Source organism: Capricornis sumatraensis, chromosome 2 (genome assembly GCF_032405125.1).
Source record: "Capricornis sumatraensis isolate serow.1 chromosome 2, serow.2, whole genome shotgun sequence".
In the NCBI taxonomy this organism is placed as follows: Eukaryota; Metazoa; Chordata; class Mammalia; order Artiodactyla; family Bovidae; genus Capricornis; species Capricornis sumatraensis.
Genome location: NC_091070.1, coordinates 210,871,218 through 210,890,298, shown reverse-complemented (window position 1 = coordinate 210,890,298; position 19,081 = coordinate 210,871,218). Strand labels below are relative to the sequence as shown.

The window sequence follows — 19,081 nt, the reverse complement described above, 5'->3', positions numbered from 1 at the left end:
GCGAACCTTATTACTAGCTGACTGAACAACAGAAGGGATTTCAGTATCTCTGTACTCCCATTTTCTTTTCAGAAGAACAGTAAGGGCCCAACCATCCTACTTCAGTTATGAAATTAAAACAATCAACTCTGCAAAGAAAAATATTTTGTAAAAACACCCAATAGCTCTCAAATATCTGAATATTTTCCCCTCCTGATTTCTACTAACTGTATGAACATAACAACAACAACAAAATCCCACAACCCCATTGTCCTAATACCCCAATTAATCATATTTTTCTTATATCCTTCTAATCTTTTACCACACACACACACAAAAAAGAGCTACAAACAGTTCATTTGTTCAGGAAACATTTATTGAGAACCATTATATATGGTCATTGTTCTAGGCTTGGGGTTTGGAGATGAATAAGGCAAGGTCCCCACCTTCAAGGAGCTCATTATTTCACCAGTATGTATCAAATTTTTTATTGTTCTTTCTTCGATTCATTTAGCATGAACACTTTTCCCATTAGAACAGTCTCTTTAATAGTCATTTTAATGGCTGCAGAATAGTACGTGACTAAATGTGCCATAATTCACATAAGCATTTCACACTGTTGGATATTTGAGTTGTTTCACAAATTTAAATATTATAACTAATGCTGTGATGAACATCTTTCAGGCAAATGACTTTTTTCTCTTGAATTATCGCCTTTGGGTGCATGCTAATCGAACGCATGTAGCATTTCTGACCACTTTCTTCTTCCTGTGAGGCTCCCCTTCCTTGACTTTCACTTCTATGCCTACTCCTCATTTTCTCCCATTTCCTCTTCCTTCCATACCTTTAACGACTGTGTTCCCCAGGATCCCAACTGCAAGCCATTTACTTCTTCACTCTCTATAATCTCTGGATGATTTATCTATTACCATGGCTTTGGCTGTCACCTATTAGATGCTGGTGTACTATCTCTGTAGCCCAGACCTGCATCCTGATCTCTAGCCCTTTATCCTCAGCTGCCTACTGGTCACTTCCACTCAAATGTTTCACAGGTTCCTCAAACTCACTCTGTCCCCAAATGAATTAATAGTCTGCAAATCTCCTCCAAACCTGCTCCTCTTTCTATACTTCTCACTTTGGTGAATACTGTCACAAATGCACCACCATCCAGCCAGTTCCTAGGCCAAAAGGCTCAAATTATCCTAGATCTCTCTTCCCCAACACCTCCATCCAATTAACTAACTGATCACCAGATTGACCTCCATAATATTTCTCAAATCCACCCACTTCTCTCTATTCACACTATTCATCACCTTAGTTTTTAACCATTCATCACAGCACAGTTGTTAAGAGCATGGGCTTCAGAGATGGAAAATTCCAGTTCAAATTTATCATTTAATAGCCTTGTGCACTTAGACCAAACCACTTTATTTTTCTAATTTTTAGCTTTAATTAATATTAAATATTAATATCTATGCCTTGGGGTTGTTAGGAAGATTAAATGAAATAACTGCATAAAACAATTAGCCCTGTGTCTAGCACATGGAAAGCGCTCGATGGGTGGCTTTCAAGGCTTATGTTATTTGTTTTGCTTTTTTTCACTCAGACTATTATCAATCTCATACCTACATGTTTCAACAGATTCCGCACCGTGTCCCTAGTGTCAGTCTTCTCTCCTCCAATCTGCAGTCAGGGTGATTTCTCTAAACTGAAAATCTGAACATGTCATTCACCTGCTTAAAACCTTTCAAAAGCTCCCTCTGGATAAGAATCAAAGTCCTCCTTCTTGCACACAAGGCTCTGTGCAATCTGGCCCCTACATCTCTCCAACTCATTTGTGCCACTTGCTCTTCTCACACCATGGGGTCCAGTCAGGATGAACCACATATAATTCCCTTTTCCCCATATTTCTCTCTATCATTTGGCCCAGTGGACACATTCCTTCCTCTGTTTGGGATATTACCACTCTACACTTTATCCAGTAAGCCAGTCACATTTCATGACCCAAGTAGTTGCCAACTCTTTTAAGAAATCTACTCTAACTCCCTGGGGCTTCAATACCCGCTACACTGACCCAGCGTATCCCTGTTCTATTTACCTGCTTCAGTCAACAGCGCCTACTCGACTCTACTTTCCATAAATGTTAATATTATGATTCAGTTCAGTTCAGTCACTCAGTCGTCTCCAACTCTGCGACCCCATGAATCGCAGCACGCCAGGCCTCCCTGTCCGTCACCGACTCCCGGAGTTCACCCAAACTCATGTGCATCGAGTCGGTGATGCCATCCAGCCATCTCATCCTCTGTTGTCCCCTTCTCCTCCTGTCCCAAATCCCTCCCAGCATCAGGGTCTTTTCCAATGAGTCAACTCTTCGCATGAGATGGCCAAAGTATTGGAATTTCAGCCTCAGCATCAGTCCTTCTAATGAACACCCAGGACTGGTCTCCTTTAGGATGGACTGGTTGGATCTCCTTGCAGTCCAAGGGTCTCTCAAGAGTGTTCTCCAACACCACAGTTCAAAAGCATCAATTCTTCGGCGCTCTGCCTTCTTCACAGTCCAACTCTCACATTGGTAACTAGTAAATCCCCAGTTCTTGCCACATAGCTAATGTACAATGAACAGTTGTTAAAAGAAAGACAGACAGATAGAAAGAGAAATTGCTTGGCCAAAGAATATGAACATTTTTATGGCTCTTAATAACTATACAGAATCCCAAAAAAGACTGAGCCAATTTACACAGTCATACGGCCACAAATAACCTAGCTTATCTCCCAAATTCTAAAATCCTTATGTTACCCTTAAAAGCTGTTTAGTGTATATTTTCAGCTATCACCACTATGCTTATATTCTCACCATAAATGAAAAATTGAGAATCATACACTAACAAATACTGGATGTCAGCCAGCCAGGCTTTTGGAGGATTCACTTCTAAAAGATTGTTCCTAACTTTAGTGTGGACAGAAAGTTCTATATTATACATTTCAGAAAATGGTCAAGACCTCTACCCCATTCCTGCAAATGACAGGAGGCAAATTCACCTTGGACAGCTTCAGGATCTTGAAATGTTCCCCTTCCATTTCTCCACTATAGTCTTTAGGATGAGTAATCAACTGCCAGTCGTAGGTGTAGGTTTCTCCTATGGAAGGGCAGTTACAAAAATCATGAAAACACAAACCTACACATGAAGAGGGTAGCCACATAGCCTGCCAATAACACAATTTTTCTAGTCTTGATAAGATCTTAGTTTTCAAGATTTCACCCTAAAGCCAATGGGAAACCAAACATTCTGTTGAAAGGAAGGGTAGATTCTGCTGATGGCTCCAGTTAGGGCTTCCTCCACTCTCCCCGCAGCCAAGCTCATTCCTGCCCCAGACCCACCCTGCTTTGGACCAATCCTCCCCTAATATACCAAGTTGCTCATGGTGTGGCATCCAGTGAAAATACACGCCCTACCAACCACTATGGATGAACTCATTGGGAACAAAGGCCATTTTCTTGCAAAACTTCTTTTGCAACAAAGAACAGCAATGACTTCTAAATAACATGGTTCAAAAATAGCTTTTTACAGAGTGCTAACAATGCTTGTCTCACTGAGGTCATCACACCCTGGTGAGTTAGAAGAGCTACTTCATTCCTGCTGAGCTAAATAACACACTGCAGAAGGTGGTAGGGGATGGCCCATTTAAAAAAGGCCCCACTGAAATTAATTAAGATCAAATGAAGCATTAAATGGTCCTCATTTGCAGCTTAGACTATCTGACTACCTAGAGTGACCATAGACTCCTGTATCTAAGTGCAATTCCTCCCCAGTTCAAGTGGTCTTAAATATTTTTGGGAACAAAATGCATTTAATGGCTAGGAAAGGGTGAGATTTGGTAGGAAGGTTTAAGTTACTACCCAAAAAGGGAAAAATAAAAGGAAGAAGAAAAAGCCTCAAATGCTTACAGAGAATGGTCATCTTTTTCTTATTTCATGAGTTCAAAAGTTAAAGTTAACACATAGAACTTAATTCCAAACAGACTCAAGATGAGATTTTACTTTATAAGCCTGAGATACAAGATCTTCTACTCTTTCTTCCTCCAGAAAATACTGGCTTTGTTTTGGCCAATTGTCAGCCCCAGGCAGCTCTAATAAATGTAGATGGAAAAGTCAGGTGAGGTGAGGAGCAGGAAAGAAGTGGGAGAAGGAGGACTGGTGCTAAGAGATGACATTTCTTGAACTGTAGTTAGAAAAAATTTTTCCACACAGAAAACAGACTCACACTAGGAACTGACAATTTTCTCCTATCTAAGGCTAGCAACACAGATTTCAAAATATGACAATATTCCTAGGACAGAAAAGCTCAGGGGGATGAGTTATGCCTTACAGACAGGAATATGCCCAAGGGCAGGAACAACGGACTGTAGGTCTGTTGGACAGAATGCTGGTTTTAATGATTTAGGGCAGTGGTTTTCAACCCATGCCTCTGAACCCAGAGGGATCCTGAGAGGTCTTCAGGGTTGCCAAAGAAGACGAGGGGGATGAAGAACAGACAGAGCTGGTCCTGCCTCACTGTCCCCAACCTTTGAAAGCTTGAAACCATCCATCTCCTGTATCACCAGATAAAGGTTGAAGAAACTGAGAAAAGGAGGGTTGAAAGAATCTGTTTTTGAACTGATATGTTTTGGAAGACTGATAATACAAAGTGATGTTAACTCACCCACATACAGGGCATTATGCAAACAGGGGCAAGAAAAGAAAATACAGTAGAGCCGGGACATCTTTCAGAAAAGAGCGGAAGCAACTGTAGCTCAAAGCAGTTCTTGCCTCACTTGCATCTTCAAAGGCCACCAAATCCATTCACCTTATCACCAGAATAGGAAAGGAAGATGTTTCTCTATAGGAAGGTAGAACGAATTGATAAGGAAAACTCGATTTGAGGGCAGAAATACAGAACAGAAAGGGAGGGCATTTAGGTTCTGGAAAAGTACTTTTTGCATGAATAGGCCCAGAAAGTAAGGATACTGTACCAGAAATGTGTTCCTAAAATGGAAGGACCCCATCCTGAATAGAGTATGGCATTCTGTTTTTAACTAGCTTTATAACTAGCTACTTGACCTACCCTATAATGAGAGTAACACAAACCCAATGCAATCATTTTCCATCAAAGTATGCTTCACTTCATGTCAAAGACAGTCTTGAGAAAATGTGTGTTTGTAAGTCAAACTTTGGTATACTAACATATACTTCAAAGGAGAAAGGATGCTCATATTACAAAAGTTTTCTTAAATAATAAGTTAATAATCCCCTAATTTATAATTTTATAAATCTGAATATTGTATATTACATCGGGCTTAGTTTTTTCTGTAAGTGACAAATCTATCTTAGCACTACTCTTGAATAACTTCTCTACAAGTTCTGTATCTGCTACTTACTAGTTGTTTGACCAAAATAAACAGGTTAACTGAGTCTCAGTTTATTCCTCTTTTAAATGGACATAATGAAATCTACATTTAAAGAGCATCCACTATGTGCTAGGCACTAAGGTATATAGGTACCTTATACAGCACTTAATTTTACCCTTAAAGTAACCTTATGAAGTAGGGATTACTATCTTCATTCTACTAAGAAAGAAATGGAAACTTAGAGAAGTTAAATAATCGACTTAAAATCATCCAGCTAATGACTTAAAGGGATGGGAACACCAGACCATCTTACCTATCTACTGAGAAACCTGTATGCAGGTCAAGAACCAACCTTATATGGAACAACTGACTGATTCAAAATTGAGAAGAGTATGACAAGGCTGTTTACTGTCACCCTGTTTATTTAACTCACATCATGAGAAATGCCAGACTGGATGAGTTACAAGCTGGAATCAAGATTGCCGGGAGAAATATCAACAACCTGAGATATGCAGATGACACCACTCTAAAGGCAGAAAGTGAAAAGGAACTAAACAGCCTTTGATGAGCATGAAAGGGGAGAGTGAAAAAGCCAGCTTAAAACCCAATATTAAAAAACTAAGATCATGGCATCCTGTCCCATCACTTCATGGCAAACAGAAAGTGAAAAGATGGAAGCAGTGACAGATTTTTTCTTCTTGGCCTCTAAAATCACTGCAAATGGTGACTGCAGCCATGAAATTAGAAGACGATTCCTTCTCAGCAGGAAAGCTATGACAAACTTCGTGTATTAAAAAGCAAAGGCATCACTCTGCCAACAAAGGTCCATAGAGTCAAGTCTATGTCTTTCCAGTAGTCATGTACAGATCTGAGCGTTGGACTATAAAGAAGGCAGAAAGCCAAAGAATTGATGCTTTCGACCTGCGGTGCTGGAGAAGACTCCTGAGAGTCCCTTGGACAGCAAGGAGATCAAACTAGTCAATCATAAAGGAAATCAACCCTTAATACTCATTGGAAGGATTGATGCTGAAGCTTCAATACTTAGGCCACTTGAGGCAAACAGCTGACTATTTAGAAAGAACCTGATGCTAGGAAAGACTGAAGGCAGAAGAGGGCAACAGAGGATGAAATGGTTGGATGGCATCACTGATTCAATGGACATGAACTTGGGCAAACTTCAGGAGATGGTGAGGGACAGGGAGGCCTGGCGTGCTGCAGTCCATGGGGTCGCAGAGAGTCAGATGCAACTTGGAGACTGAACAACAATGACTGACTTAGCTATGATTTGAATCCAGCCTTAATATCAAAGCTTATGATCCCAAACATTACACTGCCTCGCATATCATATAAATATCTATACATGTGCAAGCTATATCCTAATCTCATAGGACTTTCAGAATAAATAAATGTATGTAGATATCATTATAAATGAAAACACTATACAAATTAAGTGGATGTTTTACCTGGATCTGGTTCTGGAAGAACAAATGCATTTAACTGAACTTCATTCTTAGGTAATGTAATTTGAACACTGTTTCCAGCAGACACCACCAGTTCCTTTATAACTGGAAAGGAAGTCAATACACATGAGATAAGATATTAGGTCCAGACTATCTTATTTCTCTCCTTTCTTTTGTAGTCAAATTTCTCCTATAAACAATTTTCAGCTATTGTCTTCATTTCTTCATTATTTACCAACTCTCTAATCCCTTGAAATGTGACTCTGCCCCACTTTTTCACTGAAAAGAATCTTCAGAGGTCATCAACAAAGTGCTTTTAGCAAATCTAATAGCTGTTTCTCAACCCTCAACCTTCACCTCTGTAGCATCTAATACTGCTGACTGCCTCCATCTTAAAAAAACTCTTGGTTATTATACCATATTATTCCACTTTCTTCCTTTCTCTCTGAGTTTTTCTCCACTTTATTTTAACTACGGTCTTTCCCTAAGCCCTCCTTATATAGTACTTTTCACAGAATTCAATAAATAGAATTTAGCTCTGTTTCATCATCTTTATGTTGATAAAAAACATAAAGTTCCTCAAAGAAATGTTGACCACAGGGCCAGCCTTAATTTTCTTTCCATTTCAACTGATATAACCACAGACTTAGATAATTCCAAGAATCTTAATTGGTCTTTCCTCTGCTAGTTCTCCCTATTCTAATCCATTCTGTCTTCCTAAAACACCTATTGCCAAATTTTTCTAACATACTCACCCACCATTTTACTCTTCTACTTAAGACCCCCACTCACACTTCATGCTTCAGTCCAAACTCCTAGAGATCCATAAGAGATCCATCATCACTGGATTACATCGTCTCATCCTTCCTACCCCTGATTCTGCCTCTAGCTATATTCATTTTCCCTCTTGGGCTCCATGGAAACCATGGTCTATGCTAGGGGACTTAGCTAAAACTATTTTCTTCAACTGGGGTGTATTCCTACAAGCAAACAAAGTACAGTACTTTGTTTCTGGCTTAAAAGCCAGTCTTCTTTCCAAAAAAATCTTTCCAGACCATTTCAGTTCAAACTAATCTACTTCCTTAACTACTTCTGCATTTGGAACATCCACACCAGCTGATAATTAGATACTATCTTTCTGCTATTCACCAGCTACTTCATACAAGTCAAAGTTTCTCAACTATGACATTTTAGACCAATTATCCATGTGTGTGTTGAGGGTGAGGGGGTATCCTGCACCCTGTAGTACCGAACCTGGGTCTTCCGCAGTGCAGGCAGACGCTTTACCGTCTGAGCCACAAGGGAAGCCCTAACAGTATATCCAGTCACTACCAACTAACTAGATGTCAGTAGCACCCCTCCTCCACAGCTGTAACATTCAAAAATGTTTACAGGCTTTTGAGAACCACTGATTATATAAATCTTATTTCTCTAACAATAATTGTTCATTTGGATGAGACCCAAGAACTAAGAGAGCTTAAAGCAAACAATTGGCTGGTTCATCCATATTCCAAGACTGGGAGGTGAAAAGGGTTTCCTACACAAATATGAAATTTGAGATTTATCTGTCTGCTTGGGAATACTGAACTAAGGGAGAAATGAAACCATCCACTATGGAAACTTCAGCATTTAGACACCCAAGGATGTGGAAGAAGAACTGCTGAAGCAATTTTTCAAAAGAGGAAAAAAGAAAAGAAACCACTATACTCAGAGAAAGTATAATGGACAAAAATACAGCGCAGCCCAAATCTTTCATAATTATACCAAAAATCACAACCCTCCTGCCTGAACACAAAAATTATTTTAATGCCGCAGGACTGAAACCCTAGATTTCACGTTATATTACCACCAAAGGAAACCTTAGGAAATTAAAAACTGGCAAAAAAAAAATTCATTTTCACTGGCTTTGCTTCACCCTGTTGACTTTTTCAGGAGATAAAGATCAACTTAGTTTCCTTGATTTACCATTTCCTCCTAATATCTCAGAATGGAATTTATGAAGCAGACCTGCCGCTAAAGGAACACTCCATATAAATCTCCTCTCTATGAGCTGCTTTAAAAATAAAGATGCAGAAATGTCTGGCAGTCCACTGGTTAGGACTTAGCACTTTCACTGCTGACGCCCAGGTATGATCCCTGGTCAGGGAACTAAGATCCCAGAAGCCACGTGGTATGGCCTAAATAAGCATTTTTAAAGAGAAAATAAAGATGCTATCAGAATCAGAGACAGAAATGTTCTGACCTATGATCAGCCATTCAGAAGGCAAACAGTTGTGCAGATCCAACTTTCTTCCCAGTGGGTCTCTGCTTGGTTCCCTGATCATCATTTAACTGAGTCTAGGCAGTGGAATTCTACTCTAGACAGAGCCTCATAAATTCCCATAGGTTGGAGCTTACTGAAAAAAATGATTGAGACCAGGTACTATAATTACAGGGATACTAACTAATAGGATTATTTCTTTAATCTACAGTATTTATTAATAAAAGTCATGCCTCTGTCCTTTCTTCCCACTGAAAGGGAACACTTTGATCAAAATCTCTATCTCCCCATTGTATCTCCAAGGAGAGAAGCAAAGGGCTCACCTGGGTGTGGTGTGGAGGTGCTCTGGAAAGAGGCCTGCGGGGTAGGGGTGGCATAACTGTAGGAGGGAGCCACCGGCAGAGGGTGAGCAATCAGGACTTTCTCAGGGCTTTTTGCTTGCTGAATGCTAGGAGTCGCACTGGGATCCTCTGATGCCTCACGCTGAACTGATACATCGGACCAACCAGGAATCTTCACACTCAGGTCTGTGGTTAAGGGATTAAAAATTGTGTCTGTGCTGTGGACCTGGAGAAATGCAAAAATTTATTTGAACATGCAAAAGTTATACAGTCAGTTTTTAAGATAATGTCTCATGAAATAACTGCAAGTTAAATGCTTTTTTGAAAAATTCAAAACTGCCAAAAATACTAAAGAAATTAATCTTACCACCTAAATTGGTATTAAAAAATATTGATATAAATCTTCCCAGTATTTTTCTTTCTATGCAAAAAGTTTTGCTTAAAACAAAGCAGTAATAATCGCTCCATGTGTACTTTTACCTCCTTTTCTCACTTAACATTTATATTCAATCTTTCATCAAATATATATTAAGCACTTATTATAAAGCAGGCCTGTGGATCCGAAACATAAATAAAATACAATCACTGTGCTCAACAAGTACACAATCTAGTGGGACTAGAAACACACGCCAAAATGGTAACTATACCTTTAAGAGCTATGACTGAACCCGAGAAACACCGTCAGAGTACTTCTCTTTCTTGGAGAGGAAGCATGTGAAGAAGGATAGTTTAATAAATAAATGAAGACTTTCTGGAGGCAGAGAGTCCTGAGATGAGTTTTAAAGGGTAAACTAAACAAGAGGCTGAAGGGAGAGACATGAACAGCCAAAAGAAATGAGATTGACATGGCTGGTGTTGGGAAGCAAGGGTCATAAGCAAAGTGAAAGGCAGGGTGTTGAGACAGCAGGTAGGCTGCAAAGACAGTCAAGGGCCAACTATAGGAGGCTGTGGGTGTGCTTAATCACTCAGTCACTGTGACCCCATGGACCACAGCCCCCCAGACTCCTCTGGCCATGGGGATTCGCCAGGTAAGAATACTAGAGTGGCTTGCCATGCCTTCCTCCAGGGAATCTTCTGAAACCAGGGATTAAACCCAGGTCTCCCTGAAACTAACACAGTTTTGTATCTCAACCAAATTTTTTTTAAAAAGCTGGTTCATGCCCTTTGCAGTAAATTCCTGCCTCCATCTCTAGGCTCAGACAACCACAGATTTGCTTCTGTCACCATTAACTAGTTTGGGCTTTTTTAGAATTTCATATAAAAGGAATCACATACAAACTATTTTTGTTTCTGGCTGCTTCCCCTCAACAGAACATTTTTAAGATTCATATCATGTCATATCACTCTTTTTATTACCGAGTAACATACTTCCCAGGTGGCACAGTGGTAAAGAATGCCCCTGCTAATAATTCAGGAGATGCAAAAGACAAGGGTTCAATCCCTGGGTCAGAAGACCCCTTGGAACAGGAAACGGAAACCATTCCAGTATTCTTGCCTGGAAAATTTCATGGACGGAGGAGCCTGGCAGACTACAGTCCATAGTGCTCCAGAGAGTCAGATTTGACTGAGCACACGCACGCGTGCACATGCACACACACACACAGAGTCCACCATACAGAGATAATACCAAAATTTGTTACCCATTCATTACTGAAGGAGATTTAAGTTGTTTTCAGTTCTCAGCTCTTATAAATAAAGCTGCTCTAAATGTTAGACTAGAGATCGCTTCAAGAAAATTAGAGACACCAAGGGAACATTTCCTGCAAAGATGGGCTCGATAAAGGACAGAAATGGTATGGACCTATAGAAGCAGAAGATATTAAGAAGAGGTGGCAAGAATACACAGAAGAGCTGTACAAAAAAGATCTTCATGACCAAGATAATCATGATAGTGTGATCACTCATCTAGAGCCAGACATCCTAGAGTGTGAAGTCAAGTGGGCCTTAGAAAGCATCACTACAAACAAAGCTAGTGGAGGTGATGGAATTCCAGTGGAGCTATTCCAAATCCTGAAAGATGATGCTGCGAAAGTGCTGCACTCAATATGCCAGCAAATTTGGAAAACTCAGCAGTGGCCACAGGACTGGAAAAGGTCAGTTTTCATTCCAATCCCAAAGAAAGGCAATGCCGAAGAATGCTCAAACTACCACACAATTGCACTCATCTCACACACTAGTAAAGTAATGCTCAAAATTCTCCAAGCCAGGCTTCAGCAATACGTGAACTGTGAACTTTCAGATGTTCAAGCTGGTTTTAGAAAAGGCAGAGGAACCAGAGATTGAATTGCCAACATCCACTGGATCATGGAAAAAGCAAGAGAGTTCCAGAAAAACATTTATTTCTCCTTTATTGACTATGCCAAAGCCTTTGACTGTGTGGATCACAATCAACTGCAGAAAATTCTGAAAGAGATGGGAATACCAGACCACCTGACCTGCCTCTTGAGAAACCTATATTCAAGTCAGGAAGCAACAGTTAAAACTGGACATGAACAACAGACTGGTTCCAAATAGGAAAAGGAGTACGTCAAGGCTGTATATTGTCACCCTGCTTCTTTAACTTCTATGCAGAGTACATCATGAGAAACGCTGGGCTGGAGGAAGCACAAGCTGGAATCAAGATTGCCGGGAGAAATACCAGTAACCTCAGATATGCAGATGACACCACCCTTATGGCAGAAAGTGAAGAGGAACTAAAAAGCCTCTTGATGAAACTGAAAGAGGAGAGTGAAAAACCTGGCTTAAAGCTCAACATTCAGAAAACGAAGATCATGGCATCTGGTCCCATCACTTCATGGGAAATAGATGGGGAAACAGTGGAAACAGTGTCAGACTTTATTTTGTGGGCTCCAAAATCACTGCAGATGGTGACTGCAGCCATGAAATTAAAAGACGCTTACTCCTTGGAAGAAAAGTTATGACCAACCTAGATAATATATTCAAAAGCAGAGACATTACTTTGCCGACTAAGGTCCGTCTAGTCAAGGCTATGGTTTTTCCTGTGGTTATGTATGGATGTGAGAGTTGGACTGTGAAGAAGGCTGAGCGCCAAAGAATTAATGCTTTTGAACTGTGGTGTTGGAGAAGACACTTGAGAGTCCCTTGGACTGCAAGGAGATCCAACCAGTCCATTCTAAAGGAGATCAGTCCTGGGTGTTCATTGGAAGAAATGATGCTAAAGCTAAAACTCCAATACTTTGGCCACCTCATGCGAAGCGTTGACTCACTGGAAAAGACTCTGATGCTGGGAGGGATTGGGGGCAGGAGGAGAGGGGGACGACAGAGGATGAGATGGCTGGATGGCATCACGGACTCAATGGACATGAGTTTGAGTGAACTCCAGGAGTTGGTGATGGACAGGGAGGCCTTGCGTGCTGCGATTCATGAGGTTGCAGAGAGTCAGACACGACTGAGCGACTGAATTCAACTGTTAGAATACAAATGTTTCCGTAAACACATTTTAATTTACCTTGAGTAAACACTTAGAAACATTTATTGCTAATTATATATATGCTTAATTATAAGAATCCTTTAACGGTGTCACTCAGTCATGTCCACCTTTTGCAACCCATGGACTGTAGCCCCCCAGTTTCCTGTTGGGAGAAACTGACTGAGAGGGAAACTGGGTCTTCTTCCGATGGGTGAGGCCATGCTCTGTAAATCTTTAATCCAATTTTCTGTTGATGGGTGCAGCTGTGTTCCCTCCCTGTTACTTACCTGGGGCCAAACTAGCGTGGCAAGAATACACAGAAGAACTGTGCAAAAAAGATCTTCATGACCCAGATAATCATGATGATGTGATCACTAATCTAGAGCCAGACATCTTGGAATGTGAAGTCAAGTGGGCCTTAGAAAGCATCACTACAAACAAAGCTAGTGGAGGTGATGGAATTCCAGTGAAGCTGTTTCAAATCCTGAAAGATGATGCTGCGAAAGTGCTGCACTCAATATGCCAGCAAATTTGGAAAACTCAGCAGTGGCCACAGGACTGGAAAAGGTCAGTTTTCATTCCAATCCCAAAGAAAGGCAATGCCAAAGAATGCTCAAACTACCGCACAATTGCACTCATCTCACATGCCAGTAAAGTAATGCTCAAAATTCTCCAAGCCAGGCTTCAGCAATATGTGAACCGTGAACTCCCTGATGTTCAAGATGGTTTTAGAAAAGGCAGAGGAACCAGAGATCAAATTGCCAACATCCACTGGATCATGGAAAAAACAAGAGAGTTCCAGAAAAACATCTATTTCTGCTTTATTGACTATGCCAAAGCCTTTGACTGTGTGGATCACAATCAACTGCGGAAAATTCTGAAAGAGATGGGAATACCAGACCACCTGACCTGCCTCTTGAGAAATCTGTATGCAGGTCAGGAAGCAACAGTTAAAACTGGACATGGAACAACAGACTGGTTCCAAATAGGAAAAGGAGTACGTCAAGGTTGTATATTGTCACCCTGCTTATTTAACTTCTATGCAGAGTACATCATGAGAAACGCTGGACTGGAAGAAACACAAGCTGGAATCAAGACTGCCGGGAGAAATATCAATAACCTCAGATATGCAGATGACACCACCCTTATGGCAGAAAGTGAAGAGGAACTAAAAAGCCTCTTGATGAAACTGAAAGAGGGGAGCGAAAAAGTTGGCTTAAAGCTCAACATTCAGAAAACGAAGATCATGGCATCTGGTCCCATCACTTCATGGGAAATAGATGGGGAAACAGTGGAAACAGTGTCAGACTTTATTTTGTGGGGCTCCAAAATCACTGCAGATGGTGACTGGAGCCATGAAATTAAAAGACGCTTACTCCTTGGAAGAAAAGTTATGACCAACCTAGATAATATATTCAAAAGCAGAGACATTACTTTGCGGACTAAGGTCCGTCTAGTCAAGGCTATGGTTTTTCCTGTGGTCATGTATGGATGTGAGAGTTGGACTGTGAAGAAGGCTGAGTGCTGAAGAATTGATGCTTTTGAACTGTGGTGTTGGAGAAGACTCTTGAGAGTCCGTTGGACTGCAAGGAGATCTAACCAGTCCATTCTGAAGGAGATCAGCCCTGGGATTTCTTTGGAAGGAATGATGCTGAAGCTGAAGCTCCAGTACTTTGGCCACCTCATGAGAAGAGTTGACTCACTGGAAAAGACTCTGATGCTGGGAGGGACTGGGGGCAGGAGGAGAAGGGGACAACCGAGGATGAGATGGCTGGATGGCATCACGGACTCGATGGACGTGAGTCTGAGTGAACTCCGGGAGATGGTGATGGACAGGGAGGCCTGGCGTGCTGCGATTCATGGAGTTGCAAAGAGTCGGACACGACTGAGTGACTGAACTGAACTGAACTGAAACTATGGTGGAAGCTTCCATAACCCTCTTATCTTCTCCATCAATAGGCAGTTCAGTTCAGTCACTCAGAGTGTCCAACTCTTTGCGACCCCATGAAATGCAACACGCCAGGCCTCCCTGGCCATCACCAATTCCCGGAGTTCACCCAAACTCATGTCCATCGATTCAGTGATGCCATCCAGCCATCTCATCCTCTGTTGTCCCCTTCTCCTCCTGCCCCTAATCCCTCCTAGCATCAGAGTCTTTTCCAATTAGTCAACTCTTCGCATGAGGTGGCCAAAGTACTGGAGTTTCAGCTTTAGCATCAGTCCTTCCAAAGAACACCCAGGACTGATCTCCTTTACGATGGACTGGTTGGATCTCCTTGCAGTCCAAGGAACTCTCAAGAGTCTTCTCCAACACCACAGTTCAAAAGCATCAATTCTTCAGTGCTCAGCTTTCTTCAGAAAAAAAGAGAGACTAGAGATCTCTTCAAGAAAATTAATGATACCAAAGGAACATTTCGTGCAAAGATGAGCACAGTAAAGGACAAAAATAGTCAGGACCTAACAGAAGCAGAAGATATTAAGGCAAGGTGGCAAGAATACACAGAAAAACTATACAAAAAAAAAAGAGGAAAGAATACTAACAGAGATAAAGAGGATAAATGTTACCATGATAGGGGTCAGTTCATCAAGAAGACACAATAACCCTAAACATTTATTTATCTATAACAGAACTTCAAAGTACAAGAAGCTAATCTAACACTAGGAGTGTGATATTCCATTCTCTCTCTAAATAATTAATAGAAATTAATAGAAAATAAGGATACAGGAGATCTGAACCACACTAACCAATTTGTTCTGCCATTTATATAACAGCTGCCCAACAATAACAGCAGTATACATATTCATTTCAAGTGCACTTGGAACATTTACCAAGATAGACTGTATTCTCAGCATTGAAAGAGAGTCTTAATAAATTTAAAAAGATTTAAGTCATACAGCATTCACTGGCTACAACAGCACTAAATTACAAGCAACAGTACAACAATATCTGGAAAATCCCCCAAACATTTGGTAACTACATAATACTATTCTAGATAATCCAAAAGTGAAAGGAATAAGCAAAATGGAAACTTGAAAGTATTCTGAACTGAATGAAACTGTAAGCACAAATACCAAAATCTGTAGGATGTGGCTAAAACTGTGCTTAGATGGAAATTTATAGCCCATATTAAATGCCCATATTAAAAAGAAACGAAAACGAAACAAAACGAAGTTGTTCAATCATGTCCGACTCTTTGCAGTACCCCATCAGACTCCTCCATCCGTGGAATTTTTTAGGCAAGAGTACTGGAGTGGGTTGCCATTTCCTTCTCCAGGGTATCTTCCCAACCTGGGGATCGAACCTGGGTCTCCCGCATTGCAGGCAGATGCTTTACAGTCTGAGCCACCAGGGAAGCCCTATTAAGAAGAGTGAGTGAAGTCACTCAGTCGTGTCTAACTCTTTGTGACCCCATGGACGGTAGCCTACCAGGCTCTTCTGTCCATAGCATTTTCCAGGCAAGAGTACTGGAGTGGGTTGCCATTTCCTTCTCCAGGAGATCTTCACAACCCAGGGATCGAACCCAGGTCTCCCACATTGTAGGCAGATGCTTTACCATCTGAGCCACCAGGGAAGAGCCCTATTAAAAAGAAGGAAGTCTCAAATAAACAACTTCAGATTATACCTTAAAAAACTAGAAAAAAAGAGCAAATGAAATCCAAATTAAACAGCCATAAAATAGTAAAAAATTAGAACAAAATGAAATGAAATAATAAAAATTAGAACAAAAATCAATGAGAGACAAGAGAAAGCAATAGAGAAAAAGAAATGAAACCAAGGATTGTCTTCAAGAAAATCTAGCCAGACTGATCAAAAGGAGGGAAGGAAACCATTTCCTATCCTTTTCCAGCCCTAAATTTAAAATCTAAAACTATAAAACTTTTGAAAGAAAACTTAGGAGAAACCTCTGTTAGATAGAAGATCAAAAGCATGATCCATTGAAAAAATCGCTAGGCTCTTCAGTTCAAGGATATTTCAATTTAAAAATTTTTTTAAAAACACTGCTTACAGAATGAAAAGCAAGCCAGAGACTGAGAAAATATTTGTAAAACACATATCTGATAAATTACTTATATGCAAAATATATGTGTGTGTGTGTATATATATATACACATACATGTGTATATATATATACATATACATATGAAAACAATCCAAGTTTTTAAATGGGGGAAAACATGAACACTTTACCAAAAACATCTGGATAGCAACTAAGAAAAGATAAACATGAAAAGATGTTCAACACCATTAGTAATTAGGGAAATGCAAACAAAACCATAATGAGATACTATTACATATCTATTAAATGGCAACCCACTCCAGTATTCTTGCCTGGAAAATCCCATGGATGGAGGAGACTGGTAGGCTACAGTCCATGGGGTCGCAAAGAGTCGGACATGACTGAGCGACTTCACTTTCTTTCACCATATCTAAAATGAAAAAGACTTATACCAAGTGATGGTGAGAATGCAGAGGAATGAGAACTTTCATACATTACTAATAGGAATGTAAAATGGTACAACCATTTGGGAAATAATTTGGTAATTTTCTTAAAATATTAAATATAGAACCTATGATATGACCCAGCTATTCCACTCCCTGGTATTTACCCAAGAAAAATTTAAACGTATGTTCATACAAAGACCACACAAATGTTCCTAGCAGCTTTATCTATAGCCAAAATCTGGAAAAACCCAAATGTGCATCAACAAGTGGATAAACAAATTATGACATGTCCACACAGTGGGACACTATACAGTAACAGAAAGAATCCAACTACCGACACAAACAACACGGATGGACATCGAGACATTGCGCCAAGGGAGACAGTGAGACGCGAAGGACCACATGTTGCCTGGCCCCGTTCACACGGAAGCCCAGAAAAGGCAAAGTTACACAAACCGTGGGCAGCCAGGGCTGGGAGAGGGAGCAGGGATGCACAAGGGAGTGTGGCTCATTTCGGGCAAACGAGCACCAGGGAAGTTTTGGGGCCATGGAAATGTTAACTGGCTGTGGTGATCACGCACAACTCTACGTTGCTGTGGTTTAGTTGTTAAGTTATGTCCGACTCTTTGGGACCTCATGACTGTAGTCTCCAGGCTCCTCTGTCCGTGAGATTTCCCAGACAAGAATACTGGACTGAGTTGCCATCTCCTTCTCCAGGCAATCTTTCCAACCCAGGAATCGAACCTGTGTCTCTTGCATTAGCAGGCAGATTCCTTACCACTGAGCCACTGAGCCACAGAGGGAGCTATACAGCTCTCTACATTTACTAAAATCACTGGACTGTACACCTAAAAGGAACGAGCTGCTGCTGCTGCTGCTGCTAAGTCGCTTCAGTCGTGTCCGACTCTGTGCGATCCCATAGACGGCAGCCCACCAGGCTCCTCTGTCCCTGGGATTCTCCAGGCAAGAATACCAGAGTGGGTTGCCATTTCCTTCTCCAAGGAATGAGCTTTACGGTATGTAAATTATATCTCAATAAAATTGTAAATTACACCTCAATAAAAGAAGAGAATATAATGTATGATTCTATTTAAAAACTCTAGAAAATCTATAATAACCTAAAGCAGATCAGTGGCTGCCTAGAATAAGGGAGGGAATGGAAAAGAAAGACAGGAGTAAACTCTGGGGGTAACAGATATATTCATGAACTATTTTTATAATGATGGTTTTATGGGTATATATATATGTTAAAAATAATCAAATTACACAGTCTAACATGCACAATTTAGGGAATTCCCTGGTGGTCCAGTGGTTAGGACTCCATGCTTCCACTGCAGAGGGGCATAGGTTCAATCCCTGGTCAGGGAACTAAGACCCCACAAGTTGTACAGCACAGCCAATAAATAAACAAACAAACAAACCATTAAAAGAATGTACAGTTTATCACGTGTCAATTATATGACACTAAAGCTGTACTTTTAAAAAGTATGGTGTCATGCTTGCTGCAGCAGCACGGTGTCCACAGAAGAGCAAAGACTATTCAGTGTGGCTGGAGTGGAAAATAGAAGGCAGTACCAGAAGTGTCATTCATCCGGCCAAACATGTATTACTATTGGATGCACATCCCTTTCCCCTCATGAGACTGCTTCCACTTTTTTATTAAATAAATACTATCTCACCGTTGAGTGTGAAGCTCTTTCTTTACCTAGGAATTACTGCTTTAGAAGGGATTCCCAGAAGTAGAAGCATAGAAGTATTTCTCAGTAAGGCAGGCAGATTTTT

The 19,081-nt window shown here is 40.7% G+C and overlaps 1 protein-coding gene across 1 annotated transcript in view; it reads right to left on the bottom strand.

Moving 5' to 3' along the window:
• The window catches only part of KIAA0319L (KIAA0319 like), a 99,141-nt gene that overhangs the window by 32,798 nt on the left and 47,262 nt on the right, over positions 1–19,081 (bottom strand). The window contains exons 3-5 of the mRNA XM_068964193.1: positions 9,408–9,651; positions 6,828–6,929; positions 3,019–3,116 (exon numbers count right to left, since the gene is read on the bottom strand). Of these exons, the coding sequence (XP_068820294.1) occupies positions 3,019–3,116; positions 6,828–6,929; positions 9,408–9,651 (444 nt within the window). The remainder of the gene's footprint in view (positions 1–3,018; positions 3,117–6,827; positions 6,930–9,407; positions 9,652–19,081) is intronic.